This window comes from Pteropus medius, unplaced genomic scaffold (assembly GCF_902729225.1).
Source record: "Pteropus medius unplaced genomic scaffold, Ma_sr-lr_union100, whole genome shotgun sequence".
NCBI classification, from domain to species: Eukaryota; Metazoa; Chordata; class Mammalia; order Chiroptera; family Pteropodidae; genus Pteropus; species Pteropus medius.
Window position 1 is genome coordinate 1,038,535 of NW_024352780.1, and position 22,037 is coordinate 1,060,571.

The window sequence follows — 22,037 nt, forward strand, 5'->3', positions numbered from 1 at the left end:
GGCCCTGTCCTCTCACTGCCCAGGAGCGCAGCGCTGTAGCTCTCAGGGGGCTGGGGGCTGGGGGGCTGGGCTCCCGCGCAAAAGCAGCCCTGTGAGCGCTCCGGACCCCGCCTCGGGCTCTGCCGCACAGCAGCACGCCCTCGACGCCGGCCGCAAGCACTTGCCGCTCTCAAACGACGGTTTCCCGTGAGCGCCGAGTGGGGAGCAGCCGGCAAAGGCCGGGTCAGTTCGGGCTCAGGCGCACGTGTGCTCTCCCGACTCCAGGAACCGGCACACCGCACGTGGCAGATGGGACCTCAGCGGCTGCACGCAGTGCCCGGCGCCCGGGCGCCACTTTGCGCCCACGCCGACCCTCCCGCAGGGCTCCGGGCACGGTCACTCCCCTCAGCGACTTCCCGGAACAGAAGCGACCGCTCAGGCAGCCCTGGCAGACGCACTACGCACCTAGTTACCTTCATCTGCAAACACTAAGCTCCGTGACAGCGGTGTCACCATCCCCACTCCAGGCGGCACCGGTGCCAGGGCACAGGGCCGAGCAGTGTGTCTGAGGACTCGCCTCTGCCACCCCTAACCGCGGACTCCCTGGTTTTACCCACTCGGCAGATGCGTGCACGTCCCCACACTGATGTCTAAGGGGTAACACCACACAGCTCCTCCCACAAAGCACTGCTACGCGACGTGGCCCCAACACAGGCAGCGTCAGCACCCCGGGCGCCCGGCACACCCTCAGTCAACCCCAGCCCAACCCTCTGAACTGGAACCGCACTTTGACGTAACGAGACTCCAGGGGAGTCCGTGCACGTCAGAGTTCCAGAAGCGACGCCCTGACACGTGGAGCAGAGCCCTGGCAGGCGGGCTGGTCTGTCCTCTCCCACCCGAGTCACAGCCCGTCCCTGTGGCCACATCTCCCGTGAAGGAAGGAAGGACTGGACGCGGCCTCGGCGGGGGCGGCCGGAGCGTCTCCGATGGAACAGGCGTTTTTCACGTGCTGGGTCCCACTCATCTCCCTTCACTGACAGTCTGTCTCCAGACAGAATCCTGGCCACCCAGCAGGTGGCATCACACGCAGCTACCCTCACTGTCCCCACGCCTAACAGCTCTCCGTCTGTGGGCCACAAGGCAGTAGCCATGCAACAAAATTTTTGTTTGTTTTTTAAACACTCCAGAGAATAACACCTCTGGTGATTTTCTCCATCTACTTTGCTGACTCACGTCCCTTGGACAGAAAGAACAACAACCATGTCCCTAGGTTAACTGCCGTGCCTCTTCTCTCCTGGGCCTCCGAAGCTGTCTGGAGGCCCCCAGGGTGTGTCCCCAGAGGAACCTGCAGCCTGACAACTGGATCAACACGCGGCCGTCGTGGGCATGCCAATGCCAGCACAGCTCCCGACGCCTCTTAGGAAAATGGCTGTCAGTTAAAATCTACAAGAGTAAGTCCTGAAAGAAACAGCACGCTCAGGGAGCACCGCTGTAGAGATAAAAAGGCCCAGAATCATTTTCTCGGCTCAGAAAACCTTTGCAATGCCGAGGTCTCTTGAAGCTGAATTCCGTCCCAGGTCCACGGGACAGCACCTACTAACCGCCCAGGGTGGCAGTCCCCCAGTGGGAGGCTCGACACAAAGCCGGCTGAGACAGAGCTCTCCTTTCCAAGAAGCCGGCAGGTCAGTAGGGCCTGAGGCAGTAGCAGGTGGCTGAACATGGAGCACCGACCCAAGTCAGCGGGAGCTCTGGGAGTCCCCGCGGACGGTGAGGCTCAGTGCTCCCGGGGAGGAGGGCGGAAGGGCCGAGACAGAGCCTGGGAAGAACTGGTGTGTGGGGAAGGACAGCGGGTGAGGGTGTGGCTGTGTGACAGAGGACGCGGCCTGGTGGGGGACGATGCTTCATCGGGCAGACGGTGGTTTTTAGAAGATTCGGGGACATAATGGGGAGTGAAGGAAGAATTCAGAGAGCCCCAGGTGTGAGTGAGGACCATCCACGTAGGTCGCCCCACCGTCACGTGCTGTCACGTTCCACGACACTGCGGTGGACCGCCACATGAGCAAATAGAAAAGTGAACGCGCCCGTCTACTTGGCATGAGAACTGCTCAGGGTAAGACGGGGCAGTCCGCAGAGCGTCGTCTGGGCTCACCAGAACACTTAAGTAAATAGGACACTCAGCTCACTGCCAATATCAGTGACTTGTAAAAAACATACACATAAACAAGTGAACTAAGCAACCTTCTGTCTAAAACATAAGGGACGGAAGCCAGAACTTACTGCTAGCACGCCGGAAATATGACATGAAGGCAAATACAGAGCGCTCCCAGGGAAGGCAGATCTGGGGAGCACCGGGACAGGTTCCTGAGGGCGCCTGGCCAACACCAGGCCGGCGAGGGGGCGTCGCGTGTGCTGAGCACGGCCAGGGCGCCCTCGCCTGGGGTGGCCCAACGCAAGTAAGTCGGAGCGCCTTCCTCGAGGAGTGGCCACTTACCAGGTGGTTGCTGATGTTTTTCATTCTCTCCACCACGCTCTTCACGGTCTTCAAGACGGGCAAATAAATACTCACCTACGAAACCAAGAGAAGACGCGAAGTATCGTGAGTTACGCAGTCACGTGCCGACAGGTGTGCTCACGGCCTAGGCATGGAGTGTGTGTGAGCCTGAAAACGCTGGAGTTGTGTCAAACTGTCTGAATACGGGTCTTTCTAAATCATTAAAAGAAGAAGGACCACGGCCCCGTGGGCACTTCCGGTTCCAGGACCGCAGCCCTCCAGCTAGAGGCCCCGTGCACACCCAAGAGGACTGAGGTCCGGCACTAGCCAGAGGCCGCCCCTGAGGGACGCACTCCGAGGCTCAGGCCTCACCACCCCGCAAAAGCACCACCAAGAAGTCCCTGCACCGTGCTCAGACCGGGTCTCAACATGCTGGACACGGCGCTGCCTTCCCCAGGCGGTGCAGGTGTCTCCCCGTAAAATCCCTCCCACGATCACGTCAACAGTGTGGGCAAACGGCGAAGGCCGCGGGGCACCATCCTCCCAGTCGCCCCGGATTCCCGTCAGCAGGACCGAGGCAGCCTCTCCCTCGGCTCGTACGCACGCCCTGGACGTCACTCCTCACGGGACGAGGAAGAATCGAGTTGTGAAACTGACAGTGGTGCCCAAGGCTGTCGCCCCGCTAGAAATGGGGGCTCCCCAGAGTGCCGCCTTGGGGCACACACTGGGCGAGACAGTCTCTCCCTCCTGCAGCACCTGGCTTTGCTGCTACTACATGCAGCGCTGCTCGAAGACCTTTATGTAAACGGAAGGCAAATATTCCATTTTTTTTCCCGAACTACCCTTTAAAAACGAGCGTCACTGTTAAACAGCATTCGCTGCGAGATTACAGCTAAAACGGGGGAACTCGAATCACACTGCTTATTTCTCGATGAGCGAGAGGGCTCGGGCATCACTCACATCAGAGTCCGGGACCACCGGTTCCTGTAAATCCTTCCACAGCTTCCGAGGGATGACCTTTATAGGGATGTCGTGGGTCACCACGCGGCTGCTGCTCGACACAGACAGCTGCCAAGAGAAAAATTAAAACGTACTTTTACAACGTCAATATTAAAATAATAAGAACCACAAGAACCGAAGGACAAAAAGTGAGAAAGCTAAAATGTCAATTCTTAGTGGAATGTTCTCAGCTCACTCATCCAGAGCCATTCAGCAGACACTCAGGCTCCCGGCTGCCAGTGGCCGGTAAGCGTGCTGAACAAAACAACGCTCTCCGGTCTGAGGACCCGACTCCAGTGGAAAACAACGGTTCATGTGCCACGACCTTCGCTTTAATAAAACTGGCTTTCTGCACGTTAAAAGGTCCAGGCTTATGGCCACTTCTGTTCCCCTGGGGAGTCTGGGGACCGCTGCCCTCCCACTCACCAGCTCTATGGAGACTGTGAGGCAGGGAAAGTGCTTATTGGTCAGCTTGATTTTCAAGGCTCTGGCATTCTGGGCAGTTTTCAAGGCTCGAGATAGATTTTCCGATGTCAGCTCTAAATAAATCTCATTGTTTTCTGCTGAGACACCTTCCATTTGAAATTCGCTGAAGAAGTTCTCCTAAGGGAAGGAGCGGGGCGGGCGCGTGAGCGGGCTCCGAGGGCGCTGGGGGCACTGACGCGCGGCCCGCCGGGGCGCCGCTCACCTGCTCCAGCTCACACCACATGCTCACCCCTCCGCTGGCCACCTTGTCGGCGAGGATGAAGTTCAGCTGCCGCGGGCTGATGCGGACCGTGCAGGTTTTGGCCAGCTTGGCCACCATGCTGCTGACTCCTGTGGCGGGGGTCAAGGTCAGGAACCACCGAGAAGCGCCCCGAGGCCACCGGGAAGCACCTTGGCAGCGCCGACGTCACCCCAGCCTCCCAACAGCCCGGCAGGCGCCGCACGCAGCAGCGGGAGGAGGGAAGAAGGGCCGGGCCCGGGGCAGCCGCACTCGGCGCTGCCCGCCGCCGGGGCTGAGGAGACCCGGGCGCCCGCGCCGCGCGCCCCGCCCGGCCCCTTCCGGCCGCCGTGTTCCCCGCCGTGCTCCCCGCCCCGCCCGCGGCGGCCGCGGCCCCGCTCACGCGTGAAGTGGTTCAGACAGGCCGCGTCCGCGATCTTGGCCCGGAACTTCATGACTGGCCGCGGCCCGCGCGGGGGACCCGTCGGCGGCGCACGCGCGCCCCGCCCTCCGCGCCCGCCGGAAACGCCGCCGCGCGCCCGGTGGTTCCGCCCGGCCCGGCCGTGCGCCGGGGCCGCGTCACGTGCCGGGGGCGGGGCCGCGTCACGCTCGGGGACACGCCCCCGGCCGAGACGACATCCGCTTTCGGGGACGCGGGGAGCTTCGGCCCCAGTTGTGAGACGGGGGCCCCGGGGCGCACGCGCCGAAGGACCGGCGTGACCCTGTTTCCAGTCTGCTGAGCGGGCCGCAGTGAAACCCCCCGCGTGCGAAGGGTTGAGTGACATCGTCGCGCGGACGGTCCCCTCGCTGCCGCGGGCGGCGTCCCGGCGCCTCCGCCCTGGGGCACCGCGCTGCGTTCCGGCCCTTAAGTGGTTTTAAGTTAAAATGTTTAAATTGTGGTAAAAGCGGGGTGTTTGAAGGACGCCCCGTTAAGTGCAGATTCAGCAGCTCTGTCTCGGGATGCGCTTCGCCGGGTCCTGCTAGAATTCCCGTAGGTGACCTACCGGGGTCAGAAGGTATCAGAAAACGAGGGAAATAGACCAAATACTGTCCCCAACTTGGTTTTTCAAAGGCAAGGTCATCCATGGTAAGACTGCAGTTTTTAATGTGCTTTGCAGATGAGAACCTGCAACCTTTTTACCTCACATGTAGACTCCAGATGTGAAAACAGTAACTCAGATTATTTTAAAAGTGCAAACTATAAAACTTAGAAACAGCTCTGCCTATTGTAAGACTATATAGCATGAAGCTAAATTCCAGTCCGCATCGTTACATACAAGTGTTGGCCAAACTGTCACGTTAAAATTGTTTCGTTAACAACGTACTTTATTACTTTATAAATTAATTGTAAAACGGTGAGATAAATTATTAAATGAGGTGGTGTTTATGGAGATCATAAATATGATTAAAGAATATATCTAAATAAGCTTCGTAAACAGTTTCATCACTGATCTTTAAATCACTTAATTTCATGCCATAAAAATAAAACATTTTAAAACTTCCTAAGACTTGTATGATTCTGCTTTGTGTATAGACAGAGGCTTAAATAATATAAGGAATTTTGACCCAACAAATATAAAATTAAGTGTAATGATCTTTTCTTGTAAGACAAAAGGAATCTCACGCCCTCTTGCAGCTTTCTTAAGCTAAATAGGTATAGCAAATTAATAACTAAGTAATTCCAGTATCGATCATTAAATATATTGACACTACTTCCCTCCATTTTTTCAAATAATTCTGAGGCAAGGATCGAGAGAGGTTTCTAGAACCCTGTGTGCCTGAGCTTTCCAGTGCAACGTGTCTTCACACTGCTGGCCGTGTAGTGACTAAGTCACCTTCTGATTTTAGGCCAGACCACGGGGGTTAGTAGCTGTCCCAGGATGATCTGTGATGCCATTTTTTTTTTGTTTCTTGTTCAGGGAAGTGCTGTCATCTTGTCGCCAAGACGTAAACAAGGTTAGAGCGAAGCGGCAGCCAGGACGTGGAGCTGGGAGAGGGGACCTGACAGCTTCGCAGCTGCAGAGGAGTAAACCCTGCTGGGGAGAGGGCTCTGCGCTGGCTGGTTGGCCCCGGGGCCGTCGGCCAGGCTGGCTGCTGCTCCCTCACCTCTCCCAGTGCCGGGGGATGATTCGCAGTCCTGTTGTTGGCGGTTCCGTGTCCCCCGTGGGGAAGACCCCGGCCCGCTCAGAGGTTCTGCTTCAAGTGTGACAGGCGATACTTGTCTTTTTCCTTCTCCGTGAGAAAACTAAAACCAGGGCCGGGCATGGCTTGTGCAGGAGGAAGGGGCGGGTTCTGCTCATGCAGCTTCGAAGACTCTTCTCTAGATGTTTAAGGAAAAATACTTCACGTGTCATAATATTTTTTGAAATCAACATTTGCAGACTCCGTGAGACGTGTCAGGCAGAGCGCTGGGGACTGGGGATCTGAGAAAGGGCCCACCCGCCACCCAGCAGGGTGGAGACCACGGTTCGGGGTGCTGCTGTGTCACTTCCAAAGGACTGTGAAATGTTGCCCGTCCATGGGTGGGGTAGACAGCTGCCCACCCTTTTTACAGCACTGCGGACTGACAGTTTTACTTTGATGACAGCCGCTTCGATAATAGATAACTAAGTTTATATTTTCATATGAACTGGAGAATCAATTGGGCTTAAAACACAACCCTTTCAGTTTCTTATATGATGTTTTAATCTCTTTAAAACTTTCTAAAATCGAAAATGTCAAACACACATAAACGAAGATGGGGTGTACGCGAACCCTCCCGGACCGTCCAGGCTTCAATGACCGTTTCGTGGCCAGACTTTCCCATCGATCTGCCACCACTTTCCCCTCTTAAGTCATTTTGAAACGTCCCAGATACATTGTTTCGTCTAAGTATTTAAGTATATAAACAAATTAAAAATTCTTGTAACAAAATTGAAATACTGTTATCCCACAGGCACTAAAATATCGTTTTAATAGTAAATCCTTAATATCCCGTAACTGTCTCATAAATACCATAAACTTTCTCTTGTTTTTAACTGAGATTAAATTGAGTTTATAGTTTAGGGACAGCTGATATCTCGAGAGCTAAGTTTCCGTGTCACAGTAAAGTCGCGTCTTTCCGTTTGCCGGTCCCTTGTGGTCCGCTGCTGTTTGGGAGTGCTTCAAGCAGATAGTTTAATTTCTTCTTTTATCTGATTTTTTTTTTTTTAAATCTTTGCTGCGGCTTTGTCAATTATACCCTCTAACTGGCGGTTGTTTGTGTTTATGAATGATGTCGATTTACATGTGATAATTTTGTATCCGCTGGCTTACTGCGGTTTTCCCTTGTTGGTAATGTATTTTTAAATGGCCTTTATCGCATTCCAGGGAATTCATCGGATCCTCTGTTCATAGTGGGCAGAGCTCCTCACTAGTTTTAGCCTCTGTGCTTGTTCACTTATTTAATGGCGTTGACCGGTGCCTCCAGGGAAGTGTCCAGTAACGGGGAACAGTGGCCGTCCACGCGTGATGTGAAGGAGCCAGTTAGGGAAGGCAAAGGCGCCGTCACGAGCAGCCCGTGAGCGGAGCCGCCGGGCACGCGCAACCTTACGTGTCGGGGCTCGAAAGCCAGGCGGGCTGCCGCGGGAGACGGAAACACTGTCGTACGGTTTATTAGTAAATTCACTCACGTTCACTGGCAAGTGTGACCCACACCCCCGATTCTCCCTGCCCGCGAGCGCCGTGAGCCTAAGGGGTAAGGGCCCGTGAGGGTTGGGGGGGTGGGGCCTGCGCACCGGCCCTTCCCCGGGCGGCCGCCGGGGTGCCGTGCACCCTGAATCTGTACACGCAGGTATACTTCATGTGTCCCCAGTTGCTGAGGATTTTAAGCTTCACACATAATAAGGATTCAGAAACTTCGTGCTGAAAATGAAGGAAAAGTAAAATGATCGCCGTATCGGGAAACCCGTCTCAGCATCCCAAGGAATGCTGGTGGGCAGGACATGCAGACCCCCTCCGCCCGCTCCTGACACAGTGCTCCCCGCTCTGACGGGGAGAAAACGAGCCGCTGGAGACCAGCGCCGGGGAGGGGACACCCACATGCCCTCACTGCCACCGTCTCACCCCGTAGGGCTCCTGGGTGGCCGTCCCAGGGCGGGAGGGAGGCGCCCGGCGGACAGTCCAACACGGAAGCCCACGGGGACGTGCGTGTCTGACACAGGCACTGTTCCGCTTAGACTTCCTCACCACCCGCCAAGCAGTGTCATAAACACTTGCTTTTGCTTGGCGTGAGATGCCTTCTGCATCTCTTCATTACTTCCTGTGGCCACCGAGAAATCACGAAGGTAGATGTCATGTACCGTGATGATTTTCAGGGCAGTTACTTGTTAACAGGTTTGTTTTTTTTTCTGTTCAGTTAGAGTTTTCCCTGTATTGTCTGGTATTAAACGTTGATTTTCCCTTCCCCTGAGTTCCTCTCTGCCTCTGACCTTCCCGTGCTGCACTTGACGAGGAAGCTGAGGCAGCGATGAACCTGAGAGTAGCAAGGGACCAACCCGGAAAGATGAGGGCGAGAAAGTGATGGCGATGAGGACGAATTAGGCGTAGAAACCGCTGTGGTATTTGCCTGTCTTTTGCATTAAATGCACATAGGCACTTGGAGCTAAGACCTGAGGTTCAGATGAGCCTCGCTTCCCACACTCCCAATACTCTGTCGTGGTCAGTACACGCCACGCCACGCCACGCCACGCCGCCCCGGCATGCCCCACCCCCTCCCAGGGACGCAGCCGCTCGCTCTGAGCCGGGGCTCGTTACCTGGAGCTCAAAGGTTTGAACGGTGGCTCCTGTGTTGTTATACAAAAACTGACCGAGGAAAATCTCTTCTCCTTCACATTGTTTCGAGATGCCCTGTAAGGAAAGAAGCAGACGTGGAGATTGTCAGCTAAAACTCATGGGGCGGTTGTCTGTTCCCGCGGCAGCCATCCTCCGGAGGGCTCTGCGTTCCTGCGGGGGCACCGAGCTGGGCTCGCGCCACTGCTGCCCTGTGTGCGCCCAGAAGGCCTCGAACTCGGGCCTGCGTGAGGCGAGAGGCAGGCCGATCGCAGGGCTGACTAGACAGGAAGACAGGAAGATGGACAGATACATGGACAGGGAGGTGGATAAAACATAGATGATGGATGGATGGGTGGGTGGATGGATGGATGGGTAAATAAGGAGACGGCACAAACCCAACATTAACTCTGGCCTAATAATCGTATTTGCAGTTGGAATACTTTGAATAAAATATTTTTTAAAAAGGCCCCATGTTGACCTAATGTTTTCCAAAAGGAGACAACTTAATCCAGTTTTCAGACTAATCACACAGATAGCTCTATCCCAAAAGTATATTTTCATTGAAAGAAAATATTCATATTTGGATGCGATTTCTCTTGTTTTTTTACCTTCTCTACCTTTAAAAATTGAAAGTTTTGGAGAGGAGAATGCACTGGTAGAAATTAAATTATTCTGTGAATCTAAAGTTTATCACCAGGTTCTTTAAATCACAGTAATGCAGCAGGATAAAGAGTTTATTAGATCAATCATTTTACAATGAACAGATCGATATTTAAACTCTTTGTAGCATAATTTTACTAAGATAATCGAGTACGTCGTGATTAAACAACATACCCACGATTACATGTATGTGAGACGCTGGCCTCGCGCAGTGCCTTCGGCAGGCTCGGGAGGGTGCTGGCTTTGTCTCCACCTCCTTTACCACCCGCCTCGGTTCATAAATTTGCTGACGCAAGAGCGATGAGCAGTCGCTTTGATGACTCAGGGTTCTTGCCTGGAGGGCTCCCCTAATCCCTCTGCAATGGGTGTCCGCGTGCACCCGTCTGGGTTGAGGTTTGACCTGCCCCAGTTCATCTGAACTCGGCACCGGGGCTCGGCTGGCACCGGTGGTGATGGCGGCTTGCACCAAGTGGGGGTCGCCCTGTGTGTGCTGAAGCCCAGAACCCTGGCGTTCAGAGTCGTTCGATGAGACACAGGCAGGCCGAGCGCCCCTATTTAACTGAGCCCTCCCCCGGATAGGACGCCAGGGGACTGTGTAAGGCAAAGGCCTACAAGGAGGGTGTGGGAGCAGACGGCAAGACAGGAAGTCTGGAGGTGGCCGCATGGCAGTAGGTGTCGTGGCCAGAAGACAGAGTGCCTTGGCCGTGGGAACACACTGCCGAGGCGGGGTGTGGGGTGCCAGGGGCGACAGTGAGCCCTGCCCCGGCCGAGGGCCCCCCTGCCGCCCCCCAGCGCAGGCAGTGGCCTCGGGAGCTCGCTGCGGGTGTACACCGCGCAGGCGCTTCACCCTCTGTGCTGGGTGGCGGCCACACACCTCTTCCTCCAGCGCGGGTCGCCAAGCTGAGGCCTCCTGGCTCACCCTGCCTGGTACCACCCTCTGGAGTCTCCGGCAGAAAGGGCCCCACCAGACCACCGCCCAGGAAGCCAGCTCCCTGTCCACCCGCCCTGCCCTGTGTGCCAAGCCTTCAGTGGCCTTGTCGTGTCACCAGACATGTGAGAAGAACACCTAACGAGAAAGACAGACCCCATCAACAGGGGAGGGCGCAGGAAAACATGAAACGCAGCTATAATTAATGTCCGTTAATCTCTCTAGGGGCTTAAGATATTGTATCCATGGTAGAAGACATTCGACTCTACATAAAGGAATGTTTACAGAAAAAGTCTTAAAAAGAACAACATAGGAGTTGAAAGAAACTCATAATATTTTGGGAGGTAGAACCAAAAAACAAAGAAGGAAATTAGAAGATTTTAAAGGAACAGGGTCCGCGATCGGCGGCGCCCTCGGGATGTGGGAACAAAGCTCTGGGCAGCAGTGGACGTAACTGCCAGCAAGTCGGACGGGAGCGAATGGGCAGAGGATGTTTCAAAGGAGAAAAGAAAAAGGAGCTTCGTGAATCACTGACATGAGCGAGGGAGGACATGCGCGTGGCCGAAGAGGAGGTTCGGGCGAGGCCGGCATTGTCCTCAGGAACGTCAAAAATTTGACCCAAAGCAGCTCGTCGTCGAGCACACCGCATGGCCCAGCTGAGAACAGTGCGGTTCCCGCAGCCGCAGGACACTAACAGCGAGGCGTGCCGCCTAGCCACGCGCCAACCGTGGGGCGCCTTCGCCACGCGATCTGCACCGCGGCCGGCCGCAGGCCCCAGCGCAGGAGAACCCGGTCCGCCCAGGAGCTCGTCCGCCAGCGTTCACGGGCGCTGGCCCCAGAGGGAAAGAACTCAGACGCCCGGCGGCCGGTGCGCGGATGAGTAGATGTGGTGCCTCCACGCCACGGAGGGCCCCGTCCTGACGCGGTCCGACGTGCGGGGCCCCCGAAAACGTGATGCTAAGTGGAAGAAGCCCTTCATGAGAGACTACATACGTGATTCCATCTCTGCGAGGTGTCCAGAGCAGGCCAGTCTACAGAGACAACGGAGGTTATGACCGCCTGGGGCTGGGGGAGGGAGGCGGGGGTGGGAGGGGGCAGCTAAGAGCTGCAGGATTTCTTTAGGGATGGACAAAAATATCCTAAGTAATAGAAGTGAACTGGTTCAACCCTCTCCCTTGGCAGGTGACAAATCAGAGCCCAGGAGAGAAGCTACCCCCTCACGGTGATGCAGATGGTTCACTGCACAGGTCAGATGGTACCCCAGCTCCTAATCCTAGCCAGCTGCCCCCCGCCCCCTCTCTGAACAAAGGCTCAGACAGCTCACGTGGACGGAGAACTCCTTGGGTGCGCTGGAGACGCTTCCTGAGGGCGACACCTTCTCCGGGATGTGCTCCAGGGTGACAGCGGTTGGTATGATCTTCATGGCGAGCTTGACGAGGGCATGGCCCCGGGAGCCCGGGAAGGCCCAGCACTTCCCAGGGTGAACATCCGGCTGCAGGGGAGACACAGAGGTAATCTCTCCCCTGGCTACGGGAACCCGTGCCCACCGAGCCGGCCGCAGACTTCGCCCGTGCCTGCGGTCTGCAGGCATCACGTGCGGCTCGCAGCAACCGACAAGCCATCCAGACGCGCGGGGCTGGTCGGTCTCCGGCGCGTGACGCTTATGCCAGTCAGGGCTCTTTACCCCACGACTGGGCTTCCCGTCAGTGCTCTAACTAGACTGTACACTGCTGGAAGGCAGCTGGTCAGCGTGGTGATAGTGACAGTGATGATGGTAATGGCGACGGTGCTGATGGCGGGAATGGTGATGATGGTGACGGTGACGGTGCTGATGGCGATGTTGGTGGTGGTTATGGAAGTGCCGGTGACGGCAGTGATGGTGGTGACGGTGCCGATGACGGTGAGAGTGGTGGTCATGGAAGTGACGTGAATGCGGTGATAGTGGTGACTGTGGTGGTGACGGCGGTAGCTCTGGTGCTGGTGGTGGCAGTGAAGCTGGCAGTGGTGATGGTGATGCTGGTGCCGGTGCTGGTCCTGAGGAAGATGAAGGATCCAGACCGCGCTCTGGTGTGAGGTCCGCAGGTTTGCCCCGAAGGCGTTTCTCCCTGGAAACGGACTTCGGCCGTGTAGACTTCACGGATGAGCTCTCCCATCTGTCGACGTCCGGCGCCTTTGGAACCGAGCCGAGACGTTCGTGGGAATCTCACCGGGAAGTGTCTCCCTTTGCAGCTGGACTCGTGCCGGCCGGGGCGGCGTGTGGCACGGTGCAGGTGCGCAGGGGCGCGCACCCTCAGTGAGCGTGTGCGCAGTGACTGGCGTCACGGGAGAGGGGAACGTGAGTGTGGAATGTGAGTGTCCTATTGAAGAAGCAGGTGAGCTAGTTTGCTGACCTTAACACAGTAAGTGAATCCTAGTTTACTGACCATAAAATAAGAAACAATGCGAGCGAGCGATGACTGTGAACGTGCAGAGAGAGTTTCAGGCCTCTGCCGAGCTCAGCGTCGCCTCCGTTTTAGACGTTAAAATTTTCATGGTAAATAACAGAAACAAAATCCTAAAAGATGAACAGGCTAATCTTAATCTCGCTTTTACCTGAAGGATAGCATCTGGGGGCATTTCGTAATTTAGGAACCCAATCCCATGCCAGGATAGTTTTGCTTTGTCATTTTTGTAACTCTCCGAGGTCCCAGCTTCAATGACAGAGGCTCCTAAAATTGTAAAACAGTTTTAAAAATAAAAGTTACACAACTCAAAACACCTCATTTAGAGTTTAATAATGTTGGAAAATGAGTAAGGTAAAATTCATGCTCGGGAATTGGTAGAAAAATCTGACTTCCAGTCTCGTGACCCTGGAAACGCTGTCACTCTGAGAAAGCCACGTTAACAGCGAGCTCTCGATGGTGTCGTTCAGATGCTCTACGTTCTGCCTGATTTTTTAGTTATCGCTCACTTTAGTGTGTGAAATATAAAGGGTCGTGGCGCCCGTGACAGGAACCTCCCCTCTGCCCCCCTGACTTCTCTGTGGTCCTGTGGCGTCGCCCGCAGCCCTGCCCAGGCGAGCGGGTGGACAGTCCTTCCTCAGACAAGTGCTCCCCGCGTGGAGGCGGAGCACAGCCCTCCCTCATCTCTTCCTCGCCGTCTGCATTTGTTCATTTGTCTCCGCCTTGAACGACCAGACGGGTAAACATGTTTCCCCGCTGGGGAGGCTCTGTGGGAGCCCTGGCTCCTTACCCTGTGGCTCACTTCCTTACTCACCTGCCGACTTGAGCGCATAGTCGGCCATCTGGACCTGGTCTTCTCTCAGCTTTTTAAGTACGTAATTTACCAAGTTTGACGTTTCCTGGACAGATTTAAAAAACAGTTTTCTGTTAACATCCCTGCCACCTGCTTAGGTCTTGACAGTTCACATCGTTGTCCCTGATCTGCAAAGTGACAGCTGCGGTGAATGCCGGCCAGGCCACACGCCCGGCCAGGCCCTGCGCATGGAATCCTGGGGTCACCGCCATGGCCCCCGGGGGCCAGTGCTGCTCAGGTCACGGAGCTGCTCTGTGCTCCCACAGTCCTCCGAGTCACGGAGCAAGACTGGCCGTTCCAGTCCCTGGGCCCTGAGGCCCCCCGCTGCGAAGCCCCGGTGGCCACCCCGTGTGCTCGTTCAGACAGGCGGGCGGCCGAGGCTGCTCATGTGACCTGCTGGACCCTCCTACATGAGAGTCCCTGCTTGCTAGAAAAGGCTCAAACGTTCTGCAGACACGGGAATGAAGGCAGGTCACGTAGAGCGTGTGACCGCTTGCGCCGGAAGCTTCTCATGCTGGGTTCATAGGGAGCTTCCGATTCTAGAGAAGCAAGTGTCCTGAGTGGGCACACGAGCTGTGCCTTTCAGAAGGCAGCCTTGGGACAGCGACGAGGCTGGGCTGGTGGGGGAAGAGGAAGCAGAGCTGAGCTCGGGGCTCCATCCCGTGTCGCCTGGCCTAGGCCGTGCATGAACACGCGCTGTCTGAGTCTGTGCACAGACATTCAGAAGCCGCCATTCCAAACGGGCTTCTGTCTGTCTGTTCACTGGGAAGTCAAACAGAATTCGTCATTCGTCTTGGTGGGAAGTGAGTCATAGCCATACAAAGCCTTCTCTGTGACAGAACCGTGATGGAGCGAGGTCCGGGGGCTGCGGACAGGCAGTGGGGGCCGCGGACAGGCGGTCACAGCCGCATGAGGGCCAGCCCCCGGCTCCTCCCCTCCGAGCCATGCTGGAAGGCCACACGGGAGGTGACACTGGCCGCGCCCCGGTCCCCGTGCCCTGCTTACCTGGTCGACGAGCTCTGCGTGGCCCGGGGCTCCGGGGGGCTCCCCGGCGGCGTGCAGGCTGCCGCCGTGCTGACCGTGTTGGCCGTGCCGCGTGTCCCTGAGCAGAGCCTTCAGGACGGCGATCTGCTCGACGAGAGAGAGAATCTCGCGGAAGTTGTGCTCCAGGGTCTGGCTCTCCGTCCTGCGGGTGGAGACCACGTGAGGGGGACGCCCGGACCCCGGGCCCAGCCGGCCGGGCTCGGGGCCGCTGGGAGGAGCGCCGTGCAGGCCGGGATGGCTCGCGGGCCTGGCGCACCCCCTTCAGCACGGGCGACAGTGGACACGTCCAGGCACACTCTGGCAAGGGCGTCCTCGGGCTGGGGGTGCGCTCAGCCCTGCCCCTCCAGTTCTCTGCCGCCCGCCCCGAGGCTGGCGACTGCGCAGCCTGTCCTGAGTCGCCACCCTCACCGCCGTCCATAGACACCCGGCTTCGGGTGCGGCGTGGAGCCCCAGGTCTGAGGGCGCCCCTCGGGAGGGGTGCCGGGCGGGGAGGGGACAGCTGGTGCCAGCTTCGCTTGCCGAGCACGGGTCCTGCTGCCGCTAGTTTGGAGTTACCGGCGGAGACACGCGGAAGACGTCGAGCCGGTGCGCATGTGTGCTGAGAAGCTGTGCGCTACTCATCTAGCGTTGTTTTCCAGTTCGTGAAACATCCCATGCTCACGATTCAGAAAACATAAAAATTTTGAGAAATGAACGCATTTTAGTGTGTCTGTAACAGGTTTCTATGCAAAAAATAGTGACGAAACAGAGATGGTGTTTGTGACACCGTGTCCCATGGGCTTCCTGAACTGCCGAACAGGTCAGAATGACGGATGGCTGCGTGACCCGTCACACGTGTGCTCTGACGAGCTCAGCCGCTGGCCTATTTATCCGACCCGGGCGCTTTCCCATTTTTTAATCGTAAATGTTCAAAGCACTTCCCATCGTACAATTCCTTAAATAATTTTCTGCAGAAGCGAAAGGATTTTAGTTACACTTTTACGAAACGTCCCAGGGTTCGGATCCCCACGGGTCCCCGCGTCTCAGCACCCTCACTCACTTTAAAAGCTCCAGCTGCTCTTTGGGCATCCAAAGTCGAGCCTGAAAACAAACGACAAAGAAGTAGAGCTGTTGTTCTTTCTCGTCGCGGGGGAAGACCTCGCACGTCCTGACGGATGCGTGTGCCGGGGATGCACGCCGCCCTCGAGATGCCCGCACCTTCCGGCCTCACGCGTCACTGATGTTTGGAGATGAGGTGGCGTCCACGTCTGCGTGGTGACAGACGCGTGACTGTGTGCTGGGCCGAGGCTGGGTGTGAGAAGCTGCTTCTCAGGAGTGGGGATGCTCCCTGCCCTGTGAGGACTGCACACACTGGGGCCAGAGGCGCTGGCAGCGGCAGAACTCTTGGGGCCCCTTGCAATGGCAGTGGGCGGCGGCAGGCGGGGGACGGCACGGGGGTGGGGCGCACGCTCGGGCATCGGGGGCCAGAGGCGCTCTGCCCGCCCCACACGCAGTGAGGGGCCTCCCTGTCTGCGTGAGGGACTGGGCTGGGTTCCATCAGCTGCAGCATCTGGGCGATGGCACATGACGACCTGCCCTGACCAGGTGTCTGGCCAGGAGCACCCCGTCCGAGTGGAGGTGCCCCCTGGCTGTCAGGGACGCACGCTGGGCCTCGGGGGAGTGGGGGGCATGCCCGCGGGATCACGGGGCAGCTGCCGGCCTCTTCCCCTGTCTGGCCACTCCAGTGTCCTGAGCCCCGCGTGCCTTGTGGGTTCCAGGCTGTCCCACAAATGCCCGCAGACCCCGCAGCCCGGACGACAGACATGGAGGCCGGAGGGCCCACTCCCTCCGCAGCTGCGGGCACGTCTGTCTTGTCTCTTCCAGCCGCTGGTGGCTCCTGGCCCCGGGGTGCGTGGTGGCGTCACTACAGCCACGGCCGCTGTCGTCACACGGCCTCTTCTCGTCTGGTGTCTCTCAGAGGGACACTCATCGCTGGACTTAGGGCCCGTCTGGGAAATCCAGGACGATTTTACCTCCAGATCTTGTATTCCATCTTCAGCTTTTTTCCAGGTAGAGTCAGGTTCTGGGGGGGCAGTCTGTGGACACAGCCTGGACAGAGCGGCCCCCCCAACACCTTCCTCGCCGGAGGGTCACCTTTCAGCCCAGCGTGGTGACCGTCGAGATGGTATCCGGGAAGCGATGCTCCGCCTCTGTTGCTAAGTCTGCTTTTCTGTTTCGAAGACCCGCCTGCCGGCAGTTTGCTGCCCCACATCGTGCCGCCCAGGACGACCCCTCCCAGGGCTGCGCGCGCTGTGACGGGGGCGTGGGAATGGAGGTGGCACGGAGATGTCACCCTGCCGCCTTCCTGCTGAGCGACTGCATTCCTGTCGGCTCGGGGTGCCCGTGCGCCCCGCACGGGGCCGTGGGCTCGGGGCCCGTCTGCGCCGGGGCGGCCTCTCGTTCCGGTGTCTGTCTGGTTCCCAGCAGAGGCGGCCGTGCTGTCAGTTCGCTTCCTTTTTCTAGTCTGGCCTTAGAAGAACACGTCGCAAACAGTCCTTCATTCGTTCGCTCTTCCATGAATTTGCAAGTTCCTCCAAAAGGATAGTTTTCCGGGTTTTTAAAGCACTTTCATTTCGCCTCATTTCCAGAAGGGTTTCGGCTTCCACTGCATAGGAGCAAATACAACAGAAAACGACACCAGGAACAAAGTGAGAACAGGCAGGTAGAGGCAGATCCAGGACCGGAGGCGTGCGGGCGCCTGTCGCACGTGAAGGACAGGCTGGCGCCCACAATGCGGAAGCCGCCGGAAGCCGGTGTGGGCCACGTGCTCAACCCGATGTCACGGCTGCCAGAGTGAGGTCGGCAGGAGGGTGACTCCTGGTGGTCAGGCCCCCCCGGAGCGCGGCTCCCGTGCTGGGGGCACACGGCAGGCCCCGCAGAGCCTCCCGGGCTCCAGAGCCCACGGCCGGGGCCCCCGGAGGGCGGGCCGGCCGGCACGCGCCGTCGTCACCGCGTGTGGAAGTGACGGCCAGCCTGCCGCGAGCCGGGTCGAGCGACGGGCGAGGACGCGGCCGTGCACAGAGCTGCCGCGCACAGAGCCGCCGCCCGACGTGTTGTCGCCCAGCGGTTTCGCCGAGAATGGCGGAAGGCTCCCGATGCGCCCGTGGCCCCCGTGGCCCCGTGGCCCCCGTGCGGGGCCACGCCGACGTCCTCGGGCGGCTCCACTCTGCTCCATCCACGCAGCGCACGCTGAGACCGAAGGTTCGCACCCGAGCGCGGCTCCAGCCGGCGGCGCACGGCGTTCACAAGGCCTCGCGTGGCCGGTCCTTTTTCGTCCTTAACAGAATTCCCACAAGATACCTAATTTCAAACCCGTGACTTCCGGCGACCCCGGAAGATGTATCAGTTGCCGACGGTGCCCCTGGGGGATGCTTAGGCGAGCTGCTCTGTGTGGAGTTCTGGGTATAAACCAATCAAGTGTCCAGGGCGGCCGCTGTGCCGTCGCGGCCTCGAGCTCCTGATGGTGACGGTGGTTACACGGTCGCCGAGGCCGTGCGTCACGTGGCAGCAAAACTGAGTCCTCAGCGTACGTGGCTGGGCCTGGCGGGCGGTGCCAGCGAAGCCTGGCTTTGAGTTTCAGCCCCGGGATTTACGGCCCTGCCACCCTCGGCACACACACGATCTCCTTAACCGTTGTACCCGGCTTCCTCATCCGCACGTGGCTTTGTAATACTCTATTCGAGGGGTCATTTTGAGAATAAAAGGAAATACGTATTCGAGGTGCTTCCACCCCCTTATGGTGCACAGTTATCACCCCATTCCCCGTGGGGGGTGGAGGAGATGGGAGGTAAGCTGGCTTTGAAGGGCAGTATTAAGTCACTACAATTCCGATTCCGTATAAAAAGGTCGCCTAGCTTTGGGACGATCTTTTGTTTATCTGGCTTTTAGGAGTTTATCTTAAGCGAAAAATCAAGGATGGGTTTAAAGATTTAGCAACAAGTGAGTTTATGTTTGTAATGTTGAAAAATTGCAAACAATTCAGTAAATAATATATTCGGTAAATAATTTTGAATTTATTGAATTGAAATTCAAAATATTTACTGAATATATTATTCACTGGGTTATTAGTCAGCCATAAAACGAAGTTGCAAAATAATATCTAAAGACGGGAGTGCGTTTAAAATCTATTGTTAATTGAATAAAAAACAAGCCAGGAAACAGCTTCCGAAGCAAGTAGTTGGGGCTCTATAAGGAGACCACAGAGAAATGAGTCACAGTAGGTCTTAGGTGACTTCGAGCAGAGCTCTCACCTGCGTGAAGGACACAGTGAACACTGGTCAGCGGCGAAATGGCCGGGCGAAGCCGCACCCTCGTGGGAAAGACTGGGCTTAGCTGAGACCACTTAATAGAACTCTGGTCCCTACATTACTTGTTAGATATTCACGTGCAAAACAAAGGTAAGATTGCATGTTGGACTCACTTTATAGCACATTAAATTTTAAACGAATGTCATATAAGATGATTTAACAAAACCTCACCTGGTAATTATAAAGCCTTGAACCATATTCTGTAATTACAGCATAAAATCGTCGGGATTTCTGAGGCGGCCCTGTTTCTCTAAGCCACACGTGATTTCTAAATCCTGTTAAAAGACCAACTCTGATTAAAGAGATTACTTAGAAACATTTATACGATATTTTGTGTGTATTAATAGGAATTTCTCTAAGCGTAGAGGATATATATACTTTCAACAAGGCTATCAGACCTTTGGGAGATAATATGGAAAATGGCAGCACAGGGTGCTCAGAAAGTTAGTCCTTCATTGAAACAACTATAAGTTGGCAAAGATTAACATGGTCAACTTTGTTTTGAATTCTGAAATCTAACCCAAAATTTACAGCAACCAGAGGCCTGAAGAAAAGAGCAGATCATTTTCGCTGAGAGAGCAGTGTAGCATTTCTGCCTGGCACCTCCCGCTCGCCAGCATGGTGGCAGTGGCCGTGGGGGTGGCAGTCTGCATTCCTAGTGCAGCTGGCCAGTGCCGGTGGCCGCATGCGGGCCTTGTTCTTAAACTGCTGTGACTGCGTTTTGACCTGTCCAGTGACCCCCTGAGTAGGTGGCACGGAGCCTGGCCTTTGCTTTATCCCACTCCCTTGGACTAGAATGGCTTCCTGGGAAACTGTAGGGTCTGTTGAAAGATACGAAGTTATGAACCGGCCACCAGACAGTGAGTGAGGCAAATGGCTGACAGACTCAAAAGCGTGGGAGGGGGAGGCAGAGGAGGAGGTCTCTTGTGAGGATGAGGGCTTGGGGGGGGGCAGGGGATGCAGTGTGCCCGCTCAGAAGGGACCTCAGAGAGGCCCTGTGGCTCCGCAGGCTCTGTGCAAGCGGGAGGTGGCGGTCAAGGCCGAGTGCGGGGGACCCAGCTTAGCCTTGGGAGCGAGTCCCAGCATAGGGCCAGGTGGTCCAGACCCGGCAGCAGTCCGCGTTCCCTCTCCCCCAGCCCCTCCCCAGCAAATCTCTGTCAGGTCACTGGTTGACCACTGAGATATCAGGACAGGGCCCACCACTAAACAAACGAGTGACTGCATCCCTCGGCGAGCAGTGACAGCAGCCCCTGAGAAGGGGGAAAGTCTGATCTCCAGACTTACCATAGTATAACAGTGAAATGCCCAGTTTCCAACACGAAACGACTGAGCACACGAGGAAGCGGGCAGGTGTGACCCGTTAAAGGGAAAAATGACTGAGACCATCCCTGAGGAAGCCCAACGTCGGACTTTCTGGACACAGACTGCGAACCAGCTGCCTCAAACACACTCAAACAGTAGAGGGAACCGCGGGTAAAGAACTAGAGAAAACCTAAAGAATGATGTGTGAATGAAATGAGAATGTCAGTATGGAAATTGTAAAAGGAACCACGTATCAATTCTGGAGTGAAAAGTACCAAAAAACTATAACGAAAATAGAACCGAAATTTAAAAAAAAAAAAAAATTTCACTAGAGCAGCTCGGGAGCAGATTTGGGCGGCAGAAGGAAGAATCGATGACCTCAAAGATAGGACAGTTAAAATGATGGAGTCTGGGCAGGAGGAGCAGAAAAACGGACAGAGAACGTGAACACAGCCTGAGCGACCTGCAGGACAGCACCACTGGACACATCCTGGGAGTCTCAGAAGGCGGCAGGAATATTCGAAAAAATAATGAGCAAAAGCTTCCCAGTGTGATGAAAAGCATAAACCTACACATCCAAGAAGCTCAGCGAACTCTAACTAGGATGAACTTAGACTTCTACCAAGACACCATATATTCAGTCGGTCAAGAATCAGTATTTTCATTATAGTTTTTGGTACTTTTCACTCCAGAATTGATATGTGGTTCCTTTTATAATTTCTATACTGACGTTCTCATTTCATTCATACACCATATAACCTTGGAAGCAACAAGAGAAACGCTTCCTGCTCGGCACGAGGAGCCGTCACATTTCTCCTCAGAAACCACGACGGCCAGAAGGGAATGTGGCGACACATCCGAAATGCTAACAGGAAAAAGTATGAAAAAGCCAAAACCTGCTTCAAGGGTCATTATTGGGTAAGACTTACCCACGAGGAAAAAAGTCAGTATAAACACCACACTCATGATGATCTTCCACGATCGGGTCAACCTAGAAAGAGTAAAAACAGCGAAAAGAGTCACTGCTTCGCTGTGAACCTTTAATTTGAACGTTAAACTAACCACAAGCAAGTCAAGGCACGCGCTTAGTCCAGGTCGAATTTGTGCATTAATCTCTAGTGCATCGTCTTCGACACCGACAGGAAACAGTTTTGTTGAGCGTTTGTATATACGCGGACGCGGTCTTTTTACATGCGTATAAATGCTTAGAAAGAAGAAAACAAAGGTTACCCTTGAAGTCTGGGTATAGATTGTGCCAAAAAGGAAAAGAAAACAGGTCGGAATCCGATTTCGTGAAAATTAGCGAGCTAAAGGACTGTGACAATCACCAGCCGTCTGGTGACGCTCTCCGAAGTGACCACAGCCTTTCTGTCCACTTTATTTGGCAGCGTAACGTACGTATATGTAGAACGGGCAGAAACCATCGTCGCACGGCGCGTGGGCCTTCGCGGAACGAGGTGTCCGTGTGACCTCCGCCAGAACGGGCAGCAGCGCACCCAC

At 55.9% G+C, this 22,037-nt stretch overlaps 2 protein-coding genes and 1 long non-coding RNA gene across 4 annotated transcripts in view; 1 reads left to right on the plus strand and 2 right to left on the minus strand.

The window, feature by feature from the left end:
• Window positions 1-4,718, minus strand: part of HUS1 (HUS1 checkpoint clamp component) — an 8,637-nt gene extending 3,919 nt beyond the window's left edge. Inside the window, exons 1-6 of the mRNA XM_039847117.1 lie at window positions 4,576-4,718; window positions 4,158-4,285; window positions 3,896-4,072; window positions 3,431-3,538; window positions 2,467-2,545; window positions 1,337-1,338 (exon numbers count right to left, since the gene is read on the minus strand). Of these exons, the coding sequence (XP_039703051.1) occupies window positions 1,337-1,338; window positions 2,467-2,545; window positions 3,431-3,538; window positions 3,896-4,072; window positions 4,158-4,285; window positions 4,576-4,627 (546 nt within the window). The 5' untranslated portion in view covers window positions 4,628-4,718. The remainder of the gene's footprint in view (window positions 1-1,336; window positions 1,339-2,466; window positions 2,546-3,430; window positions 3,539-3,895; window positions 4,073-4,157; window positions 4,286-4,575) is intronic.
• Window positions 4,719-4,778: 60 nt separating this feature from the next.
• On the plus strand, window positions 4,779-7,146 carry LOC120589591 (uncharacterized). The gene is made up of 2 exons (XR_005649542.1): window positions 4,779-5,259; window positions 6,092-7,146. It is a non-coding gene; the product is annotated as an uncharacterized LOC120589591 (long non-coding RNA).
• Window positions 7,147-7,313: 167 nt separating this feature from the next.
• The window catches only part of SUN3 (Sad1 and UNC84 domain containing 3), a 21,924-nt gene continuing 7,200 nt past the window's right edge, over window positions 7,314-22,037 (minus strand). For both annotated transcript variants that reach the window (XM_039847115.1, XM_039847116.1), the window contains exons 3-10: window positions 19,407-19,510; window positions 15,929-15,969; window positions 14,851-15,031; window positions 13,807-13,891; window positions 13,144-13,259; window positions 11,876-12,043; window positions 8,946-9,038; window positions 7,314-8,054 (exon numbers count right to left, since the gene is read on the minus strand). In XM_039847115.1, coding sequence (XP_039703049.1) covers window positions 7,881-8,054; window positions 8,946-9,038; window positions 11,876-12,043; window positions 13,144-13,259; window positions 13,807-13,891; window positions 14,851-15,031; window positions 15,929-15,969; window positions 19,407-19,510 — 962 coding nt within the window. In that variant the 3' untranslated portion in view covers window positions 7,314-7,880. The remainder of the gene's footprint in view (window positions 8,055-8,945; window positions 9,039-11,875; window positions 12,044-13,143; window positions 13,260-13,806; window positions 13,892-14,850; window positions 15,032-15,928; window positions 15,970-19,406; window positions 19,511-22,037) is intronic.